At 43.8% G+C, this 22,746-nt stretch overlaps 1 protein-coding gene across 1 annotated transcript in view; it reads right to left on the bottom strand.

The window, feature by feature from the left end:
• Nucleotides 1–984: 984 nt before the first annotated feature.
• Nucleotides 985–22,746, bottom strand: part of EPHA4 (EPH receptor A4) — a 108,551-nt gene continuing 86,789 nt past the window's right edge. Inside the window, exons 9-17 of the mRNA XM_054175519.1 lie at nt 17,975–18,033; nt 17,081–17,194; nt 16,348–16,533; nt 12,399–12,460; nt 11,654–11,863; nt 9,023–9,172; nt 5,180–5,373; nt 1,746–1,901; nt 985–1,461 (exon numbers count right to left, since the gene is read on the bottom strand). Coding sequence (XP_054031494.1) covers nt 1,347–1,461; nt 1,746–1,901; nt 5,180–5,373; nt 9,023–9,172; nt 11,654–11,863; nt 12,399–12,460; nt 16,348–16,533; nt 17,081–17,194; nt 17,975–18,033 — 1,246 coding nt within the window. The 3' untranslated portion in view covers nt 985–1,346. The remainder of the gene's footprint in view (nt 1,462–1,745; nt 1,902–5,179; nt 5,374–9,022; nt 9,173–11,653; nt 11,864–12,398; nt 12,461–16,347; nt 16,534–17,080; nt 17,195–17,974; nt 18,034–22,746) is intronic.

Here is a 22,746-nt window from a genome sequence, read left to right as displayed (position 1 = left end):
GATCCTTCCAAAACACAGATAGAGGTTTGTCTGTTGTTCATGAGAGGACAGGAAAAGTTCCTTGTTCTTCTTGGTGTATTTATGACTATCTGCACTTTACAAGGTTATTCTCAGTTTCTATGGGATCCGTATATGGGGTTTTTTACCCCAAAAATAAGGGCCTTCCTCCTACTCTCAGTGTGAAGTACCTCCAAGCACTTAGGTCAAGCTCTATGCACTGAATGGAGTGAGCCACAAGACATACTCCTACAACTGCTCTATGCACTGAATGGAGTGAGCCACAAGACATACTCCTACAACTTGAGAGCAAAACCAGGTTTTGAAATAGTGCAATTTTTACTGTCATCAAATAGAGCAAACAATGTGAAACACCAAACAATTAGTATGGAAAACCAGCACAGGTTCACAGAAACCAACTAGGAACTCAAAATCCTACACAAACTGCACTTTTGGGGTTTTCTTACCTCAATGGTGATGAAATCCCAGCACAGTTTAAGGAATAAAGCACCATGAACATGTTGGGCTCTGTACTTCCACTGACCTTCTTCATGTGGCAAAGGGAACCTCTTCTTGAAAGAGAAAATAAGTCTGAAGGCTCCACAGCCACGATTGTCACCGCTGACTACTGCCAAGATGTTCACAATGTGTCTTTAAGCAGTAGGCTTCAGCACAGCACACCACCAGCCAACAAGCTCCCCAGAAGTCCAGTTTTGCCCAGTAATCCACAAGGTGGGTCCTTTCATTTCTCAAGCCCAAAAGTGGGTACATCACTAATCGGCAGGCACTGATGAGCCACACAACGTTCTCGTTCTCACTGAGGTTTCTGCAAGGTATCAGTGATGCATCGAGTCTGCAAATAATATCCTAGGGCAAATTCTTCATTCCAGTGAACGATGCACAACGGTGGTTTCACCCACAAAGAAAACACTATGGTTGTAATCCTACAGGTCACAGGGAGAAGGGAAGTCATTCTGGTTTGGGGGGGGGTTGTTTTTTTTGTGTTTTTTTTTTAAGCACAGTATCTGGCAGCAAACATAGCATCAAAACTCGAACGTGACTTTATATTTATATAGATACACGTATTTTACATATCGTCGATCAACAGAGAAGCGTGTTCCAAGAAACAATTTGTTCCAGGTCTGGTTGAAAATGACAGCTTGTCATTTTCTGGAGGCCCCCCGCTCCCGACACACATGCTCGCTTTCCCACAATCTGTACATCAAGCAACGCTGCAGATCTCGATTCCGACGGGCGAGGAGACGAAGTAAGAAAAGTGCAGTTCTTCAATTAAAGTGCATGGATGAGGTAAACTAATTTCAAGAGTTTTGAGTTTATTCAGTGCTGGCTCAGACGGGAACCATCCTGCCATGCATCTGTTGCATTTGGGTGCGCATCGCTTGAACGCTGCTCAGGATCTTGTTCTGGTGCGCGATGGCAGCGATGCCGATCCTTGCCAGGTCTCTGTGGAAAGCAAGAGAAACGGCAGGGGGCTGAGAAACGTGGATCAGACACTGGTGTGGAGAAAAATGTTAAGTCAGCCACAAGCAACACAGCAAAAGCAAGGCAGATGCACAGAAATGTTTAATTAAATAAGCAAAGGCATTGTGGAGGCATTTGAAAGCTCTCCTCCGTCCAAATGAAAGGCATTCCAATCCTTTAATGAGTGCAACGATATGCAGCACAAAGCGAAAGAGGCTGATTAAATCCAGATTTACCAGTTTTTTGTTATATCGCTGAGTACTTACTCCTGGTTCATGTGCACCACAGCCTCTAGGGTGGTATAGCCGGCAGCTGTGAAGTTATCCTTGTATCGCTCCATTTTGATGGCTTGGAGCCAGTCACCAACAGAAACAACCGCCGAGAACTCTGGGGAGCTGGGATCCAGGAGGGCTGTGCTGGGTCTGGGTGTCAAACAGGAAAAGGAGAGAAAAATGGTGTCAGCTGGATCAGGAGTCACAAATCAATGTTTGGTTGTTGCAACAACTATCCTCAATGATTAGGCAACACAGAGGTGAGATGTTGTGCCCAGTGAAACTGGTGGCTCAGCACAGCAGCGCAGATCACTGCAACAAACTAAATAAAACCACAGAATCCCAGAATGATGGGGGTTGGAAGTGACAGCAGTCAACCAGAGCAGCTTGCCCAGGATTGCAAGGTCCAGACAAGCTGGGAATCTCTCCAGAGAATGAGACTCCACAACCTCTCTGGGCAGCCCTGTTCCAGATTGTGTCTGTTGCCCCTTGTCCTGTTTTTGGGCACCACTGAAAAGGGGCTGGCTCCATCCTCTGGACCCCTACCCTTTAGATATTGATAAGCATTGAGATGCCCCCCAATCTCCCCTTCTCCAGGGTAAAGATGCCTAGGTCTCTCAGCCCTTCCTCATCAAAGAGATGCTTAACACCCCTCAGCATCTTCATAGGATCCACCAGACTCTCTACCATTTCCCTGTCTCTCTTGAACTGGGGAACCCAAGAACAGGATTCAGTACTCCAGACATGGCCTTACTAGGGCAGAGTAGAGGGGGAGGAGAGCCTCCCCCAAATACCAAGTAATAGACCAATTTCTGCTAAGAATTAATTTGACCTTAGGTTTCTCTTTTTGCTTTCAGATCTAATTTGAACCACAATGCTGCTTACAATTTCCACCTCAGACAGAACCAAGTTCACAGAAAGCTCTTTTACTTCATGAGACAAAGAGGATGGCAGCACTGGAAGGCGTTCAGCCAGCTGGGTCTGTATCTCACCGGCAGCAATGCAAGACCTTGCCAATCCCGCATGTGTCAGACCTCAGCTCAGCAGCTATAGAAACACCACTGAAGCCTGTGCCAAGGAGCTGGGAGCTCACAACCTGCCAGACTGGTTTGGAGGGCAAAACTCAGGGCGGGTTCAGATAAATCCTGTTTCTAGCCAGGTTTGCAGGCGAGCTCAGTACATTTAATCAAACCCAGGACAGCAGGGAGTTAATCCTCTCTTTAATCAATCCATTCCTGACCCGTGCATGTGCCAGGAGTGGCAGGAATCAGGCGAGCTTTGATCTTTGTTTGCACCATGGAATGTGCTTCTCATTTTCCCTTACACAGATCTGCGAATAATTATTTGCACAGAATTTGCTCCTCTTATTAATATCTCAGTTTATGATTTCATGTATATTGTAAATCACAGGTGCATGAAACCATTGTAAATCACTACTGCCTAACCAAACCAATTATCATTTAGCAATTTATTTGGGAGCGCACATCATCAAAGATTAGGTGTGCAACAGCATCGTTATGTCTTGCCTAAGGCATGGAGTACGTGCTGCTAATACTTGGTACAGCTCTTTCACTGTGTTATCTAACGCAAGACCAATGATGGCAACCTAATTATAGACAATTATGCTTCACCTATAAAGTCACATAATGCATTCATAATGCTATAAGCAGATTTGAAATTCATATTCCAAAGAGAAGAAAAATAAAGATCTATAAATACCCATGAACGTGAAATGACCTTGAACAGGCTATTAACTCACACACAGACACACAGAGAGAGAAAAATGACCTTGGAAAGGCTATCAACTTCTGTAAAATCTATGTATTTTAAAAGAACACCTGTAAATTGGAAATAAAGCAAGATGGAGGACTTCATACTGTGATCCTGAAATCAAATTATCACAGCAGATCCCATTGTGATTCTCACCATGTAAATTATTTAAGCCTCAAGGGTAGATACATTTTTGCCAGGCTATCAGTGTGATTAAGGCAATCTAGGAGATACCACAGAATTCCAGCATTTGTGGGGGTTGGAAGGGACCTCCAGAGATCATCTAGTCCAAGTGCCCTGCTAAAACAGGGTCACCCACAGTAGATTGCCCAGGATCACATTCAGGTAGGTTTGGAATCTCTTCAGAGAAGGCAGCCTGGTTCAGGGCTCTAGCACACTGACAGGAAAGTTTTTCCTCATGTTCAGACGGAACTTCTGGCATCCCAGTTTGTGCATGTTGCCCCTTGTCCTGTTGCTGGGTACCACTGAAAAGAGTCTGGCTCTTGCCCCCCACCCCTTAAATATTGATAAGCAATGAGAAGATCCATTCTCAGTCTTCTCTTCTCCAGGCCAAACAACCTCAGGGCTCTCCTTTCTTCCTTGTCAGAGAGATGCTCCACCTCCCTCATCATCTTTGTAGGATACACTGGACACTGTCCAGTAGTTCCCTGTCTGAACTGGGGAGCCCAGAACTAGACACAATAGTCCATATATGGCCTTCTAGGGAAGAGTAAAGGAGGAACCTTGTCCCTTCCCTTTTCTTGAAATATAATTTCCCATTATCTTCCCTTTGTTTCTTTTCTTTTCATCTTTTTTCCATATTCACTGTAAGCAAATGTACCTGACAAAGCAAAGTACGCTTGGAAAAACCCGAGCAAACCTGGTGTGAATTAGTAAGGCTCCTCTTACTTCAGCAGTGTTTCACCACCTGAAACAAACCGCTGATCTGTCCCAACACAGACAGCTCGGTTTTACCCTGCAACTCTGGGAGTTTCCTTCCTACCACACTTCTTTTGCACGTACCAGGTACACCACACTCAGCAAACAAAACAAAACACAGATGTAATGCAGGATCGGTGGAGACATGAACCTGGCTTTCCACAAAATTAAATTCAAATTCACATAAAAATTAATCCACACCTCCCCAATGCCTGCCAGGCATTGGCTCTAATCCCGTAACGCTCATTTGCAAATCCTACACAAATCTCGTGTTTATAAAACCTGATGATGTACTTTTCCTGCAGTAAACCACACCACTCCTGTTAGCCACACTGCACCAAGGCTGCCCGTTCAAGCCCTTTCACGAGGGGAGAGAGGGAAAAGAGGCAGCAAACTTTGCCTTCTAACAGAGCTTGCCTGCAGCAGAACTTCTTTGGGATGTGCTTAAGGCCATGCTGTAAAGGTGCTCGGCATTGGTGTGCTACAGTAACAGCTCTGATTGTTCAGTTTTGCTTTCTCACAGAGCCAGGAGAGCCTGGGGGGGGTTGAGTACTGTCCCAGCATGACCCCATTGCTCTCCTGTACAGTGCAATATCTGCTGTGTGACCTGGCTCTGCAAGCTTTAATCCCACTGCCACAGAGCTTTAGGTGACTTGCAGCTCTTCCTGTCACCTCCACTGCACTCCCTCATACATCACCATTACAGAAGCCCAGCTGACCTGGAGCTCTCGCTGCCTGTCCTCTTCAAGCTGTTGGGGTTGCGGATGAGTTTGTCCAGCATGTTGACGATCTGTCCAAATTTGGGCCTGTCACTGCGCTCCTTCTGCCAGCAGTCTAACATCAGCTGGTGGAGAGCGATGGGGCAGTCCATTGGAGGTGGCAGCCGGTACCCTTCCTCGATGGCTTTAATAACCTATAAATGGCACAATTAGGAAGGCATTAGAGAACACTGGACACTACTCACATCTACCATCTGAGTATCATTTATCCTAGGGCGATCCAAAGTATGGAAACAAATCCACAATTAAGTGAAACAACATGGAAAATTGCACTCAGACTCAGGCAGCTGGTGGTCTCAGAAGTGTCATTTCTCCTCAGCAATTCAAAAGTGAAAGGGTACGGCGTCCAAAGCCAGCATCAGACACAGCAGGGCAATGCATCACAAAAGAACGCATGGGATACAGGGATGGCAAAATAGCCCAGGCTAGAATTAAGCAGCTCTTCTTGCTAGACTGAGGGTTAGAGAAACAATAGCTCCAACAGCAGTAGAGCCAGCCTTTAATACCTGTCAGTCTGGGAGGCGATATCTGGAAGCTGAATTTTTATCTGTTGTTTTTAGGGTACAGCCGATCATCTCCAGCTGGCCTAGCTCATCTCCGGCAGTACTGACGGCTTTGTAGAGAACCTGCTCTTTTACCATCGTATGCTCTGAACTAAGAAATGCAGCAATGGGAACACTTCTCTGCAGCTTTTTATCAAGGAAGTTACAGAAGTCCAGCACATCAGCTTAAGTATGAATTTCATATTTAACAGAAACCAGCAAAATTCATAAGCTAAAGCCATTTCAAGCCCACCAAGAAGGGCTCCAGAGCTGTGATGATTTCTTAGCGCTCTCAGGAGAACAGGACATGGCCAGGACTCAACTCTGATATGACAGGGACATGACCCAGAAGACTTCAGATCTTAATTAATCGATATGACTTTGCTGGCAGGATTCACGATGAGACTAGAGACCAGGAGTGCACAGAGACTGAATTGTGCTAAATTCCCCCATTCTGGTCTTGTCCAATTAGTGGCTAAAATCCCCTGGGATGACAGGGCAAGGGATATGCTTGTGCTATTCAGTGGCTCTCACCACTCCAGAAAGTAAGAACCACCTTTTGTTTCTTTTGGTTTAATAGACACTGAGAATAATCTGAACTCCACTTCTGATGCACTGTGAAAAGCACTGCTCTTAACATCGCTAAAGTGGAGAAAATGCTTTGTCTATGCCATGTACTAAAGAGAGGCTGCAGAGAGAGAGATGTCAGCTTTCACTGTCCAGTTCAAGTCAGCTTTGAGATGGTCCAGCACCAGACATCAGCAGTATACACAGGCCCAATATGCACTCTCTGCATTCATTGCACTGAGCTCTGCTGTGCTGTGTAGACACGTCTGATATAACTGAGACACATCTGGTGTTTTATTTTCTTGCAAAGTCTTGATGACTTCCTGCTAGCAGAGGAAGGCAAGACTGGGTGCCAGAAGAGACATTTCACATCAGAAGGAAATTAAAATTACATCCCTCACTTAGATTAAATGCCATCCACATCCAGACAGTCTTTGAAAACATTCAGCTCCACATAAGGAAGCAGATGACTTGTAAAATGACTTAACCACTCCCATGACCATATATTCAGATTCACATTTTCTTCTTGCTTTATGTTTGCCAATCCCCTGGGAAAAGAATTATGGATAATCTATGTCTCATTTTCACTATAATTCTTTTTTTTCCCCCATTTAATAAAAATTCTATTAGCAAAAGCTCTTATTAGCATTATTATTAAATACTCTTCTGGAAGAGCAGCCATTGTGCATGCTCCCTCTTGGAATCCACCGAAGTAGTCCAGATGGTACGGTTAAACAGGACATGCATAATTTAAGAATGGTCATTTAGCAAAGCTGCTTTTTAATATCCTCAGGAGGCAGCAATGCAATTGTCACTAGGATGCTCTGACTGGTACACAGAATTGGATTTCACATAGAATCATAGAACCATTTACGCTGGAAAAGACCTTCAAGACCATCAAGTCTAATCATTAACCTGACACTACCAAGTCCGCTGCAAAACCATGTCCCTCAGCACCACATCTTTTAAATCCCTCCAGGCATGGCAACTCCAGCACTTCTCTGGGCAGCCTGCTCCAGGGCTTCAAAATCCTTTCAAAGAAGAAACTTTCCCTAATGTCAAACCTAAACCTCTCCTGGTACAATTTGAAGCCATTTCCTCTCATCCTGTGACTTGCTACTTGGGAGAACAGACAAACTCTCACATCACTCCAGTCTCCCTTCAGGGAGTTCCAGAGAGTCAGAAGGTTTCCCCTGAGTTTCCTTTTCTCTAAGCTGAATGTACCACCAGTTTCCTTCGCTGCTCCTCACAGGACTTGCTTTCTAGACCCTTTACCAGCTTTATTGCCCCAACACCTCCATGTCCTGTAGTGAGGGGCCCAAAACTGAACAAAGTTCAGATATTCTAGATAGCCTATGAGAAATAAAATCATATATATGAATTACGAGCATACTGGGGGTTGAGAAATTAACTACTAGGAAGTCCCATTAAATTCAAGTGGGTTTTTTTAAAGACTTTCAATAAAGTTGGTATTTAGTATCAACATTCAAATCTTTCCTCTCCTGACAGGATTACAAGCTGACAGTTTAAACAGATTAATCTCCCTTTTTTCCATTCTTCTCTCTTACTTTAATAGTTTACAATATTTTTCCTAAAGTTAAAAGAAAACAAAAAAAGGAGAAGTTATAGATCCTAACTGGAGAATCACTGACCATAGTCCAGGATTGATGGTTTCACAGTCATAGAATGCCAGCATGGTAGGGGTTGGAAAGGACCCGTAAAGATTATCTAGTCCAACTGTCCTGCTAAAGCACGGTCAGCCAGAACAGGTTGCCCATGCATTTTCCATGTGGGTTTGGAATCTCTCCAGAGAAGGAGATTCCACAACCTCTCTGGGCCAGCCTGGTCCAGGACTCCAGCACCCTCACAGAACAGAAGTTTTTTCCTCATGTTCAGATGGAACCTCTTGTTTTCAAATTGTGCCCATTGCCCTTTGTGCTGTCACTGGGCACCACTGAAAAGAACCTGGACTGCATCCTCTTCACTCTCACCCTTTAGATATCAGCACTGGTAAGATTTTCTGCTCTCAGCCTTCTCCAGGATAAACAGCCCTAGGTCTCCCAGCCTTTCCTCCTCGCAGAGATGCTTAAGTCCCCTTGGCATCTTTGTAGCATCCACTGGACTCTCTCCAGTAGTTCCCTGTATCTTTTCAACTGCAGAGTCCAGACCTGGACACAATACTCCAGATGTGGCCTCACTAGAGCAGAGGGGAAGGAGAACCTCCCATGACCTGCTGGTCACTCTCTTTTTAACGTTTCTCAGGATACCATTGGCTTTCCTGGCCACAAAAGCACACTGTTGGGTCATGATGAACTAGCACTTCCAGGTCCTTCTCTGCCAAGCTGCTTTCCAGCAGGTCAGCCCCTAATCTATAGTGGTGCACAGGGTCATTCCTCTCTAGCTGCAGGACTCTGCACTTGCCCTTGTTCAACTTCATGAGGTTCCTCTCTGCTCAGTCTGTCCAGGGCATCTGGAAGACCTCAAGGAAATCTTAGTTCCATAAATGTTCCCTGAGAAAACAGGAAATCTATCACCCATATTAACATTTTGAAATCATGGAGCAAATGTCTTACAACTACACAGCAATTGGCACAGAAACACATCAGCAGACATCTAAGGACTAAGATAAAAGTGTGGGGGGAAAGGGAGAGAGAAAGAAGCTCAGGAGACTCACATCTTGATTGGACATATCCCAGTAAGGTCTTTCTCCGTAGGACATCACTTCCCACATGACAATGCCATAGCTCCACACATCACTAGCTGATGTAAATTTTCGGTAGGCAATTGCCTCTGGTGCAGTCCATCTGATGGGGATCTTGCCACCCTGGCACAAAGAAACCACAGGCTCGTGAGTCACTGACGCAGTAACGCGTGCGGCGGTCACTGTCCTTACTCTGCCACTACAAACGGAAAATGGCTTGCTGCACGCAATCCCAGAATCCCTCAAAAGGCACCCAGTTTCACTTTTTTCTTGCCACAAACTTGTCAGATCCAACCAGGAGGCAAAATTGCCCATCTGTTTTCTTTAGTCACAAGGAGGAGAAGCTACAAACTGTTAAATGTATTTTTACCAGCCCTCTAACAGAGCTCTGCTCAGAGCTCTGCTGAAGCATGAGAACAAGCTGGGGCTCTACAAAGCACATATTACAGATTTAGTTGACAAAACAAATAAGTACATGCCATTAATTACTATTTCCTTGCCTGCCTGTCTGACCTGTCTAGCCTGTTTCAGAAAAATAGGATTGCCAACATTTTGCTTTTCAAAAAGGTAAAATGAAGAGAGGATAAACTGGGAAGATTTCTGGATACTCTGGTGTTTTCCACGGGCAATATCCCAACTTCTATCAGAGAGGGAAGAAGGTGAGCAAGCCTCTGCGCTCTCCCAGTGCCTGGAGGAGCAGTTCAGCATCAGAGAAGGGTATGAGGCTGCTACCTGTCAGAGAGAGCTGCCTCTTGTTACAAAACTTTATAAACAAATAAAACCACTTGGGCATCTGATTCGGGCCACAGGTCCTGCACTGTTTCAGAAGGAACTCACTCCATCCTGTTTAGCTGATTTTGCCTTAGCTAAACGATCCCAGGCCTGAGATTTTGCCTTTTGTTTATGCTAATATGCAAGGTGTTTTTAATTGAGCTTTTGGTTTCCTGCAGTTCCATCTGGGGAACAACTTCAGCTGAACAAAGCTTTTAGGGTTTTTTCATTTTCTTTTATGCTTTTTTGATTAAGTTTATTTTGGTAGGTTTTTTCTCAGCGATCTTCTGGATAGTTTTTATCCCTAAGTGAGTGCAGCGTGTGCATACTTAATGGTTTATTGTTCTAATCTTTCCCTCAAGTGTTTAATATGGACTGATTCCAAAGGCAAGTGAAATCAAAGGGGTCCTTCTCCTGGCTTCTTGGGCCTTTGCATCAGGCCCTTTGTGAGTCAGGTTATGGCAGTATGTGCCTGTGTGGCTATAGGGTGCTCTCACTTCAAAGAGTTATTATACTGGGAGCAGAATATATAATTTACTTTAAGAAGGATGCTTTAAAAACTGCATTCTATTGTATCATCTCTGGTTATGAAAAAGCTCTGTTCTCCTTTCAGACACAGATGCATGGACGTTGTTTATATGTGGATGTCGTTCTAAAAATTGTCAATAAGCTCTTGTCTTTAGCTGCTCAAGTACAGTGGAGTTCATCCAAATTTTCCTGATCCTTCATTACTGATACCAGAGGAAGACAATGTGCTGTAAAGCAAATGTCATTGATTCCCTGCAGTTTACTCTTGAGAGCAAACATAATACTATATCTCCTCTCACTAAATTCAAAAGGAAGCTTTTCAATCATGTCTGTCTTGCCCTTGGGTGTTTGTCTAAACTTTGATTTCCCTGACTACAGCTTTTCAAACCTCTGCTTCTGCTCCTTCCACTTGCCACCCTGATGAGAAACTCCAAGGCTGGCCAGCATTTAATACTACACAAGTCTATCCTCCCCTGTAATAAACTGTGAATCCATTAAAGGATGAGTGTCGGGATTAAACGGCAAGATCTGAGTGCTGCAAACAAACTCTGCACTAGGGAGAACAGATGGAGAATGGCAGATATTTAAAAACAAAGAAAATAAGCAATTAAAAAAGGAGACTTTATAAACTTCAACTTTTTTTTTTCCTTGTCTGCATGTTAATTACAGAGGTGTTGGTACAAAGGCTGGTGTAATGGTGGGGATGCTGTTTTGTGGCCAGAAGTACCTGCATTAGTACTAGTCCCCATGTAGCGTATTAAAATGGCTTTACCAAAACTAGTTAACAGTGGGGTGCTAAAATATAGATGAAACAGAAGAACAAAAAATGGGAATGCAGACCTCAAACTTATCCCAGCCCAAACTGTTTAGGTCAAATTCGCTTTGTGAGGGGCAAAAGTGGATTTAGCCTTTACTTTTTTGTGGTGTATCTACACTTGCATCCTCCGTGGGAGTTGTCACCTGGAAATCATTAAGCATTTCTGTAAACAGCAGAAGGAATAGAAGCCTAAACTCTAATGTCTGGCATCAGAATCCTGTCATGGACTCCAAGACACTGAAGGAACCAGAGGAATACATGGGTCACATCCTCAAAGAAATACTGCTGCAGTCACTGATGTAGCAATAACACTGCATCAATTTATAGCAGCTCTGAAGGTGAGGCCATTGTTTATTATTCGGTAGTGACAGCGGCCTTCACTTAGGACTGAGATTGGTTTAAAACAAACCATTGTCACCTCCCATACAGTCAGACAAACCCAGCAATTAGGCAAGAAAACTCATTAGACATTTTCTTTCCCTCCTTACCCGTGTGGTATAAGCTGCTTCGGGGTCATCCTCCAGGACCCGGGACATGCCGAAGTCAGACACTTTGCAGACCAGGTTGCTGTTGACCAGTATGTTTCGAGCAGCTAGATCCCGATGCACATAGCTCATGTCAGACAGGTACTTCATTCCCGAACCAATGCCACGAAGCATCCCTACCAACTGGATGACTGTAAATCTGCCATCATTCTTCTGCATATGGGGAAAGGAAGAAAATCACAGAGCATTAAGCTGAAAGCTGCATTATTGCCATCGCTGGAACTGGCAAAAAGCATATCTCTGGATTGCCATCTTCTCTCAAATAAAATGAGATGTTATTTCCTCGCTTTCCTGACTAGTGCCTATAATTCAGCAGCAAAGTAAAAACCCAGAGGTTCTGTCACAGCTCCCAGTGATGCTGTATCCAGTTTGCAATGCATCTGCTTTTAATGAGCCTGTAGCACTGCGATGCTTCAAAAGTGGAGCAAATCAAAACTGTTTCCATTAAACGTGGATTATTTAAGGCCTTGCTATTTTAAACATCACATTTAATCCATATCCCTTCACATTTATTTTGGGTTTCAACAGGAGCAACGCTAGAAAACAGAGTTTCCCAAGTCCAAATATAGTTTCTTTAAAAATGCTGAATTTTCGGTCTCGCTCTGCAAAAAAAAGGAACCAGCATAAAAATGACAAAAATGCTTGCCAGTATAAAATCTCCTTAGCTTATCATGAAGAAAGCACCTACCCTGAGGAAGGCATCCAAGGAGCCGTTCTCCATGTACTCAGTTATGATCATTACCGGTTTACCTAGAGTTCGCAGAAAGAAAAACACAATTCCTTGATGAACAGCGATGTTAATGGGATAAAAATGGGCTGCACATGATGTTACTGCCAAGACACCTGGCTTACACAATCTAATTTAATTTGAAAAGCACCGAGCTTATGCCTCAGCTGTGGGGAGCAAGAGAAGAAATATTATAGGACAGGAACATTTCAAGGGCTCCATCTGGAAGGTTAACCCTTTGGTTGACTCATTGACAAGGTCTTTAACTAAAGTGGCTCCTGTTCTCTAAGGAATACACCAATTGATAATTGAGAGCAAAGAAACAAAGATCTGTTCAAACTTGACAAAAATCTTTAGGGTAATTAAATTGCTTGCAGACTAGAAAGGCTTCTTCTTTCCAAATGGAATTCCAGAGTGCTTTGGTCTCTCTGCCTCCTTTGAATGATCAACGCTTTAGGCGAATTAGAAACTGTCAGCAGCTACAAGGTATTCCAGGACAACTGGATTCAAGGATGTAAAATCCAAGCTGTTCCTCTCAACTTTCTCTGTCCTGAATTTGTATTCCATGTCTCTAGTTATTTATAAATGAGCCAAAGCTATTTGCCTTGTGAAGTCAACCAGAGGATAAATGATTCAATGAATGGTGTCATATGTGGGGCACAGTGCTTCAGCAGCACTCAGCTTTCATGCTGCAATGCCTAGAGCCAAGCTGGGCATTCTGAAGAGAAATGTGATGGTATCAACATGGGGATGCTTGCTAGGCACTCTTATGCCTAAACAAGAGCAAATACATAAGTAATGCTTAATGTTGTCTTTAAGAGCCTTACAAAGTAATATGACACTGAGACTGAAAACATTTCGGTATATACAAATAACATCCTTTGTTTCATGAGGTTAAATCATGCTGGATATTCAGCATCTAGATATTTTCAGAAATAGGTCCAATAACATCTCCATTCTACAATATCACCTCAATTCCACAATATCATCACCATTCTACAAATTAACAACAAAAGATGCAGAGAAGTGACTTATCAAAGGTCAAATGGCAAAAGCCCAGTCCCAAGATGAATACTGTTAAGACCACCTGAAACCAAGGGAGCCCCTGATGATCAGCACCAGGCTGGCATGGTAACCCTTCCTCCCAGTTCTGCTCCAGCTACAGGAGCTATAAAGTTTCTTCCTAAATAAATGGCAGTGTGCCAGAGAAACTGTGCTTTTGTGCTTCCTGGAGGAGCTCTGAATAAGGGAATGTTACAGGGGAAGAAGGGTTCAGTGGACATGTCATATAGACTGTAGATAGTTCAGTTCTGTTTTGGCATGAGAGTTACTCAACTTTGTTTCTGTTACCAGTCTGCTCCAGAACAATCAGCTATCAAAATTACCCTACCATGAAAAGCTGCAGCACTGGAAGTTCCCCTAGTCATTTCTACCTCAATGTTTTTTGACCAAGATGCTTTTCTCTTCCTTTGTCAGGGATTTCTGGTTTTGAAACAACCTTTTTATTAGAAAACAACATTCTGTAAGCACTGACTGTACTAAAAAATTTATATCATTTCACTTAGGCCAAACACCTATGTGCAATACATCACTCATTACTTGTTTCACCCCAACCTACCCCTTGCAGGCCCTCTACTATTCCTGCTTCTCCCCCTCTTCCCAACTGGTCCCATGCAAACTGACATACACACAAAATGCCTGTCTGGCATGTGGGCCCTTGCTGATCTGCATGTGATGGTGTTACACAAAGCAAACTGCTCTGGCTGAAGGACTGAATGACCTTGGCTGAGTATATGCACCCTTAAGGAAAGGGATGTGACAAAACATCATTCTCCCTCTAATTCACCTTTGCAAGCATTCTTTGGTAGGAAGAGGAAAAACTCCAACCAAATCTGCATGTCACTGTTTCATTTATCCTTTGCAGCCATGACTGGAACCTTTCCACTGAACAAATACAGCTAAATGAGTTTTAATTAACCTTCCTCAATCAAAAGATACTATGTCAACGTAGAAAGGAGGGAAGGGAGACTCTTTCAGTGCATTAACATGTAATTTCATTACTCAGGCACTTCTTTAGCAGGGGAGGGAGATAGAGAGAGAAGTTACCATCAGTGAGTCAATTATTAAAGTACTTGACTAGCAGCCAATAATCTATTCATGGCTTTCTGCTGCCTCTCTCAACCCCCATCTCCACCACTATTTATCTCACGTTTTAATTTTCAGTTTATTAAATGCATTCATTTATCACAGCACTCAGAAAACCTATGGAGAAATTAAGATAAATGCCTTCTTAAGTAGCCCTGTTTACCAAACACACCAGCTCAGAGGTAATGCAGCCAGCTTGCTGTGGAAGCGTCACCGACTGTGAGCCCGGCAATGGAACGCTCTTGGGTCAGGCTACCACCCCCTCGGTGAACATTTCCAATCATTTTCACTTAGTGACAACTGCATTATGCAAATGCAGACAGTCATTTGTAACTGCTCGAGCTGGCAAGAGGGGATCCAGCTTCAGTGGGATTTCAACACAAAGATTCCTGACCACAGCTTTCCCCTCTCTCTTTGTAACAATAATAAAAAGAAAGAATTAGACCTTCAAAACACCTTTTAATTTCAGTTCTGAGGCAGGTCCTCAGCAGATGATAGGCAAAATTACTCCAAATCTCTGTTTTCTCTAGTGGAATTTGTCTTTCAGTCAAACACCAACAGACTATGAGCCATTTTCAGTGACTGTGGTAGAAAGCACAGACTAGGAGAGGGGAACACAAACGAGCATAGGTAAGATTTCCAGAAACAGGAGGAAGCATCCAGTTCCCACCAAGCCCAGTCGGGGCGAGGGGGGCTAGGTTTTGGAGTGCTACTGGTAGCTTTGACAACCCTCTACAGGACATATTTTGTTCTAGCAATATTTTATTTTTTTACCTTTTCATCCATACCTAATTTTAATTCCTTACTCGATTAATACCCTGCATTCATGTTTATCCTGCACATCATCAGCTGCAGAAGGTCATCTCTGCAAATTCTACCCTCTAACAGCAGCTTACAAGATCACTGCCTGCTTTCTTTGCTACCCTGAGCAGGAGCCCCTGTGTCTAAAGGGGCTTTTGGGAGCTGGCTTTGCCAACATCCTACCTAGGGCAGACAGAGCTGGGACAACATCCACACCATCATGGTGGTCCCCTAACAAGTCAGACCCAAGCATGTCTGTCCTGCAGGTGTATTTTGAGTTCCAGCCCTACAAACAGCACGCAGCAAGCACTGTTATTCTCTTTCTAAGGTGGGGTTCATGGCACAGTGAGCACAAACAGAATTAACACAAAACCCAAAACCAAACAAACAAAGATCAGCCAGGTACATTCAGCAGAGTGAAATTATCACACCTGTATGTCAGAGAAAACAAATAACCAAGTTTCACACTGTAATAGTCCATTTCATTTCAAAGGCTTGCTCCTAACATCTGTGCTTTGTACCTTAAACACATGACTCCCTAGTTTTGTTTTGGTATTTTTTTCCCCCAACCATTTAAAATCCTTTGCTCACCATCTGCTTTGGCCTATCCTGTAACAATCATCTCAGTCTAGCATAGATGTGAAAGATGCTGCTTGGCACAGCAAGAAGCATGGGGATGGGGGAAGGGAAGCCAACCCTTGCAGTATTAATTCCCCCTACAAAATCTTGTACAAGCTGCCTACAGATAGAGTATCAGTTGAAACCATAAACCCATTTATAGCTGACAACAAGATTAATGACTTGTCCTGCACTGATTTCCTCCTATTAGCTATCAGTGGATCTGTTCCATCTGTCATTTCACAGGAGAGAGGGGAAAAAGGAAAAAAAACTCAGCACACACCAGCAGAGCCTTAATTTCTCAGTGACTTCTAAATTGGCCTTGTCATGAAAATATCCTACTTACATTTAGTAACTACACCTTCCAAGTGGATGATATTGGGGTGGTCAAATTGTCCCATGATGCTGGCCTCACTCAGGAAGTCTCTCCTTTGTTTATCAGTGTATCCAGCTTTTAGAGTCTTGATAGCAACACAGATCTCTCTTTTTCCTGGTACTTTGAGTCGCCCACTGCATACTTCACCAAACTCTCCTTAAGGTAAAAGGCACAAGAATCCATGGTGACAAACATGAAACACAAACTTGTGCTGTCAAACTGTTATGTCAGCTCATCTGGATGAACTGGCACACAAAGCTCAGAGGATCAGGCTGAGAGCGTTGTTCCGCCTGAAGGGAAGGCTCCCTTCTGGTGTTTGAAGGGAGCCTACAGGATAGCTGGAGCAGGACTTGTTACAGGGGCACATAGTGACAAGGTGAGGGGTAATGGCTTCAGAACTGAAAAAGCCACATTTAGATTATATATTAGGAAGGAAGATTTTTTTCCCCATGATGGTGGTGAGGCACAGGAACAAGTTGCCCAGACAAGCTGTGGAGGCTCCAAGACTGGAAGAGCCAGGTTTGACAGGGCCTTGACCAACCTGGCCTAGTAGGAAGTGTTTCTGACCATCACATGGGGTTGGAACGAGATCTTTAAAGTCCCTTTTAACCCAAACCATTCTGTGATTCCATGACATCATGTATTCTAGACACAAATTTAAACCTATACTTAGAAACAAAAATGCAAAAGTCCTGGCACTTACCCACACCAATAACTTTTTCAATCTTTATGCAGGAAGCATCAATTTCTTTGGCAAATTCCCTCACAGCTTGGTTCGGATCCTCATATGTAAAAGGATCTACATATGTTCTAACACCTGCAAGGCAGAAATGTTTGATTTGAAGCCGCTGATCTACATGCTGCTGAACACAGAACATATGAGACTGAAGCCTTAATGATATACAACAGCAAAGAAAGTGTACAATAAAGATGCACTGTAAGCCAGGAATGACTTGATGAAGAAAGGAAGGACTTGATGTATTTCTCCTCTGATGCAGTATTTTTTATGTAAAAGTTTAATATTTCCCAGTAGTGATGTAAGGAACCAGGCTTTTGCCAACAAATGAGCTTCACAAATCACTGCCATCACTAAGAGGCCAACAGCCTGTTTATGGACCTGTGAGACTAAACCACATCCCATTTTCCTTTGGAGAGCCAAGAAATTCTGAGCTCAGGCCCCAGGTTTGGTGCCTAGATGACTCAGTAGGATTCAATCTGAGGAAAAGGGCAGTAAAGTTCACATCCCCTTTCCTTCAGGATTGACTCCAGCCCATCCAAAAACTGATTTATCAGGGTATTGCGGGGAAAAATCATTCTGAGTTATCATGAGCCAACAACAGATGTATTTCAGTGGAAAGGAACAGTCAAAAAATCTGATGAGCCTTTCTCCTGCCTGTCCCCTTGAAACTTTTTACCCAGATGCTTCTATTCTCCTGGTTACCAAAGTACATAGTATTGAAGAAGGATGTTTGCAAGAGAGAAAACCAGAAATACATTCATCTCAAGAGGAATGTCATCCCTGATTCCCCAAGCATCACAACATGGGACATGTTTTATGAAGCAAATCAAAGAATTCAAGTACTGCTGTCTTTTTTACCTTGGTTCAAATGTTTCTCTTCATCTGCCTCTTGCTTAGCTTTACTGTACTTACTGCGCCTGTCAGAACAAAAAAGAGCATTTCAGTTCAGAACAAGTATCTTTGAGACAAGCTAAATCTTCTTGACCTGCTCAGACTTGAGCTGCTTGCACCTGCCATGACCTGTGCTCCGCAGCTTCCCTCCAACAGCCCGTGACACACCATACACCTACCACTGGAGCAGGAGACTCCTCGACTACTCTTAAGTGTTACTGGCGTCAACAAAGCACTGAGAAAAACACAAACCTATTTGCACCTCAGCATTTAAAGAAAGGCAGCTTGTGCTTTGGCTACTTTGCCTTCAAACAAGTACTTGCAATCCTGTGCAAAAGGGGGCCAGATTGATTTTTAGCCCTATTTTATATATGGATTTAAAAACTATGACAGAGGTGTGCCGGTAGATTGATTTTCAAACACAATTAGGAAATGCCAATTCCAACCCACTTGTGGAACTGTAAATTTAAAATGCAAACAAGTCTATTAATCCAGAAATCAGGATGGCAGCAAAAAAACCCAAACCCAAACCAAACACCCTTGATCTTCAAAAATGCAGATCCAGATGATTTTATTTTTTATCATTGTACAATTGAAGGGAGTGAAGAACTCCTGACAGCAGAGCTCCTCTACTAACCCTCTCAGCTAGAGACTACATAGTACGTTAGCTCTATAGATGACTATTTCTACACCTGAAGACACAATATTGGGGATGTTCAGCCTGGAGAAGAGAGGGTTGCAGGAAGACATTCCTGTGGCCTTTCAGGACTTAAAGGCATCAGTCAGAAAGATGTGGACAGACTTTTTAGCAGGGCTTGTTGCAACAGGATACAGTGTGATGGTTTAAACCAAAAGAGAGATGGTAGATGTCCCATCCATTGAAACATTCCAGGTCGGGTGGGACAGGGCTCTAAGCAACCCACTCTAGTTGAATATGCCCCTGCTCACTACAAGGAGGTTGAACTAGATGACCTTTAAAGGTTCCTTCCCATCCAAAATCATTCAGTGATGCTGTGATATTGCACCCAGTTATGTATTTAATTAGTTCAGTAGGATTCAAAGTTCCCCATTATCTAATGGTATGAAGATGCAGATTTGATTTGGGCTTTTACCCATCAGTCATTGAGAGTTCAGAACCATACATAAGAACAGACACTGCTGAAGAGAAGGGCTTGGTGGTGTTTACTCCTCAGTTTGCTTGTTCCTATGGAATTTCAAGTCTCCCAGTGCATCAGACCCACATTAGCTAACTGGCAGGAGTCTGGGTTGGAGTGAAGAAAAGAGAAGGCAGAAGGAGATATCAGTTATGGAGACCAGAATACAAGATTGGCGCTGCCTGCAGCATAAAACCACTACATGGAGCGGGGCAGGAGATGCCCACACTGCCAGGGACACTGGGCTGAGACTGGGTTGATACTCAGAAAATGGTGAATGGGTAATGGAGGAAAAAGAGTGGGTGAGAGAAAGACCTGTTGGGAAATGTGAGTGAAAAGGGCTCAAAAACTCAGCCAACAGGAAGAGAACTTATGACTGAGAGCCTCACTTGCAGCAAATCTGACTGGGTCTCTCCATCCCCCTCCCTCCAGCAGAACCCTCATGCCCTTTAGCAAGAAAGCATCCAGCTTCCCACTCTGTGCCTGGGGAATGGCAGCTTCCCATTGATGTCAATGGCTGTTTCCCAGGCTCTGTCTTTGCAGTCTGTTAGCACTGGTGTTAAAAGTATTACGCTAATAATAAAAACTATAAATTAACCATGAAACAGGAGGAAAATAAATCTTGTTTGACATGTGAAGACTACCAGATCTTTGAACCAAACCCCACAGCTACCAACAACACCAACAGGACTTGAATTTAGACATAAAAAGCAGGTATACGTCCAACCATAACTGGTTGGGAGCTTCTTCTCTTGATGAAAGTCAATTAAACACAACTGGCTCCAAATCACAAGAGCAGCATTATTAAAAACTACACTGGATCCAAACACCCATTTAAAATGTTTGCTTGCCCGAGGCCTTACAGCCCTGGTATAACACAGCTAAATAACAGCTCTCTGACAAGGAAAAAGCCACAAGATCTGAGACTGTTTAGTCTGCAGAAGAACACACTGAGAGGGAATCTTCTCAATGCAGATCAATAGCTAAAGGACAGGAAAGCAACAGGATAGGGATCAGGCTTTTTTCAGTGGTGACCAGCAACAAGACAAGGGGCAACAGGCACAGACTGGAACCCAGAAGGTTCCATCTGAACATGCGCAGAAACTTCTTTCCTGCGAGGGTGCTGGAGCACTGGAGCGGGCTGCCCAGAGAGGTTGTGGAGTCTCCTTCTCTGGAGAGATTCCAAACCCACCTGGAAACTGTGATCCTGGGCAACCTGTGGATGACCCTGCTTCAGCAGCAGGGTTTGAACGGATAATCCACAGAGGCCCCTTCCAACACCTACCATGATGAGATCCCATGAGAAGGAGAATGTTCTGCTCCCAGTTGCTGAACTGGGCGAGAAGGAAGAGGCAGCACAAATCCCACCCAGCACCATATGGGATCAAGTCAGCTACAGGAATACAGAGATTGTTTCAGGTATTACACTTCTCTCAGAGGAAAGAGAAAAAAAACCAAGATTCTTCATTTTAAGCAGGACACCATTAAATTGATTTTATTAAAGCTCAGCCACAGATGGGAAATGTGAAACACAAACAGGCTTTGCATGAAAGCACTTTAAGTACGAGGAAATGTTCTTTGTCTTAAAAATACAAGCACCCTAACAACAGATAAAAAATTCACCTGCCCCCACTAAAACCCAAAGACATGCAAAAAGCAAAGGGAAACAAGGGGATTACTGTTCAAGCAATATAATTGCATCTTATTAAGTTTAAATAATACCTTCCCAACTAACTACCTACTTCCACTTCTCCCTCTGTCACCTGTTGACCTCTCCTCCTTGGCTGGGGGTCAGACACTCCTATCTCCTATTGTCCCCAAGCCCCGCACCATGGAGCACAGGGGGTGGGAGCTGCCTCCTGGGGTAGCTCACCTGAGGGGCAGAAGGAGCCTTTGTCACAGATCTGAACACTGTAATTACAGGGATTATGGTGGTGGTGATCAAATAGCCAGTACTGGAGAGAACACAGAGGCTTTCAGAAACTGCAGGGGTCAGAGGCACAGGCAGATCTATAGCTGGGGACTGGTGACAAAGAGGAGGGTATGAGCATGCAGTGTGAGGTGGAGTAGCTGCTGCTCCCACCTCACCACCTACTTTCCATGCAAAAGAGAGGCTGGGCATGCTGCAGGGCTCAGGCATCAGGCTGGCAGAGTACTCAATCAAACACCACCAGCAAAAAAGTGGACCACATTTGTAGCATTGTGTCTAGTTCTGAGCTCCCCAGTTCAAGAGAGAAAGGGAACTACTGTAGAGAGTCCAGATGAGGCTGCAAAGATGATGAGGGGACAGGAGCATCTGACAAGGAAAGGCTGAGCGACCTTGGGGCTGTTTAGCCTGGAGAAGAGAATGACTGAGAGGGAATCTTCTCGATGCTTATAAATACCTGAAGTGTAGGGCGTTAAGAGGATAAGGCCAGTGGCAGAAAAACAGGTAATGAGCACAAACTAGAACCCAGAAAGTTCCATCTGAACATAAGGAAAATGTTCCTTCTTGTGAAGTTGCTAGAGCCCTGGACCAGGCTGCCCAAAGAGGTTGTGGAGTTTCCCTCTGCCTGGACATTTCAGTCCTGGGCAACCTGCTGTGTGTGACCCTGCTTTAACAGAGGGCTTGGACCAGATAATCTCCAGAGGTCCTTTCCAACCCCCACCACAGCAGCATTCCGTGACTCTGGGAGACGTTTTCAGCCACTGATGGGAGCAGAAGACAAATCAATCTATCCATTGGAAGAATTTCTGACAGACACTTTTTGATGACCAGAGGATTCTGTAGGACCACCTTACTCCACCCAATCTGTCTTAGAAAGCTGCTCTTTTCTGGTTTAGACTTTGCCAAATCCTTTGCAACTCTACTTCAGACACTAGTTTCAGTCAGTGTTCCTGCAGTGCATAGTTAGGAAAAACACATGCTATCTCCTGGACTCTGCTCTAGGGATACAATCTTAACCTCAGTAAGTTTAAACTGAGCTTGAGGCAGATCAGGTCTTATGTTAATACAAACACTGTGGTCACAGGACAGAACCAAACAGCTTGAGCTGCCTGAAGACAAAGTCCTTTAACGAGTTGTGTTGCAAAGATGAATTTGGAGACTTGGGCAATGAAAAAGTGTAGTGTTAAATCAGTAATAACAACCCAGGGTTCAAAAGTGGGCACCTAGAGCATACACCCCAGCTTCTACGTTTGGCTCAGGGATACAGAGGGCATGTCTGCAGGCCAAAGCACAACTTTGATTCTACAAATAGGACTTTCAGGTCATGGCTAGATTACAAAACCTCCTCCTGGGGACTGCATGGACAGAAAAAGCCTTTTCTCATCTGAAGTAATTTTGGAACAAAGTATAATTATTTTGCTATTAACTTCTGCTGGTGTAGGAACATCATGAAGCATCCCCAAAGCCCACACCTCTAAATGACATGAGTAAAGTGGTTAAAATGGTGAATATTAAAGTAGATTCTGTTTATTGAGAGCTACTGGAGGGCTGTGCATTGAGCAAGGATACTAATTAGCAAAGCACCATGCATTAGTATGCACAAAGCAGTTTCACTATCCTAGTATTTCATTCTTAGTACTAAGTCTTTCCCCATTCAC

The sequence above is a fragment of the Dryobates pubescens genome, chromosome 32 (assembly GCF_014839835.1).
Source record: "Dryobates pubescens isolate bDryPub1 chromosome 32, bDryPub1.pri, whole genome shotgun sequence".
Lineage (NCBI taxonomy): Eukaryota > Metazoa > Chordata > Aves > Piciformes > Picidae > Dryobates > Dryobates pubescens.
This window is presented reverse-complemented; position numbering and strand designations above follow the sequence as displayed.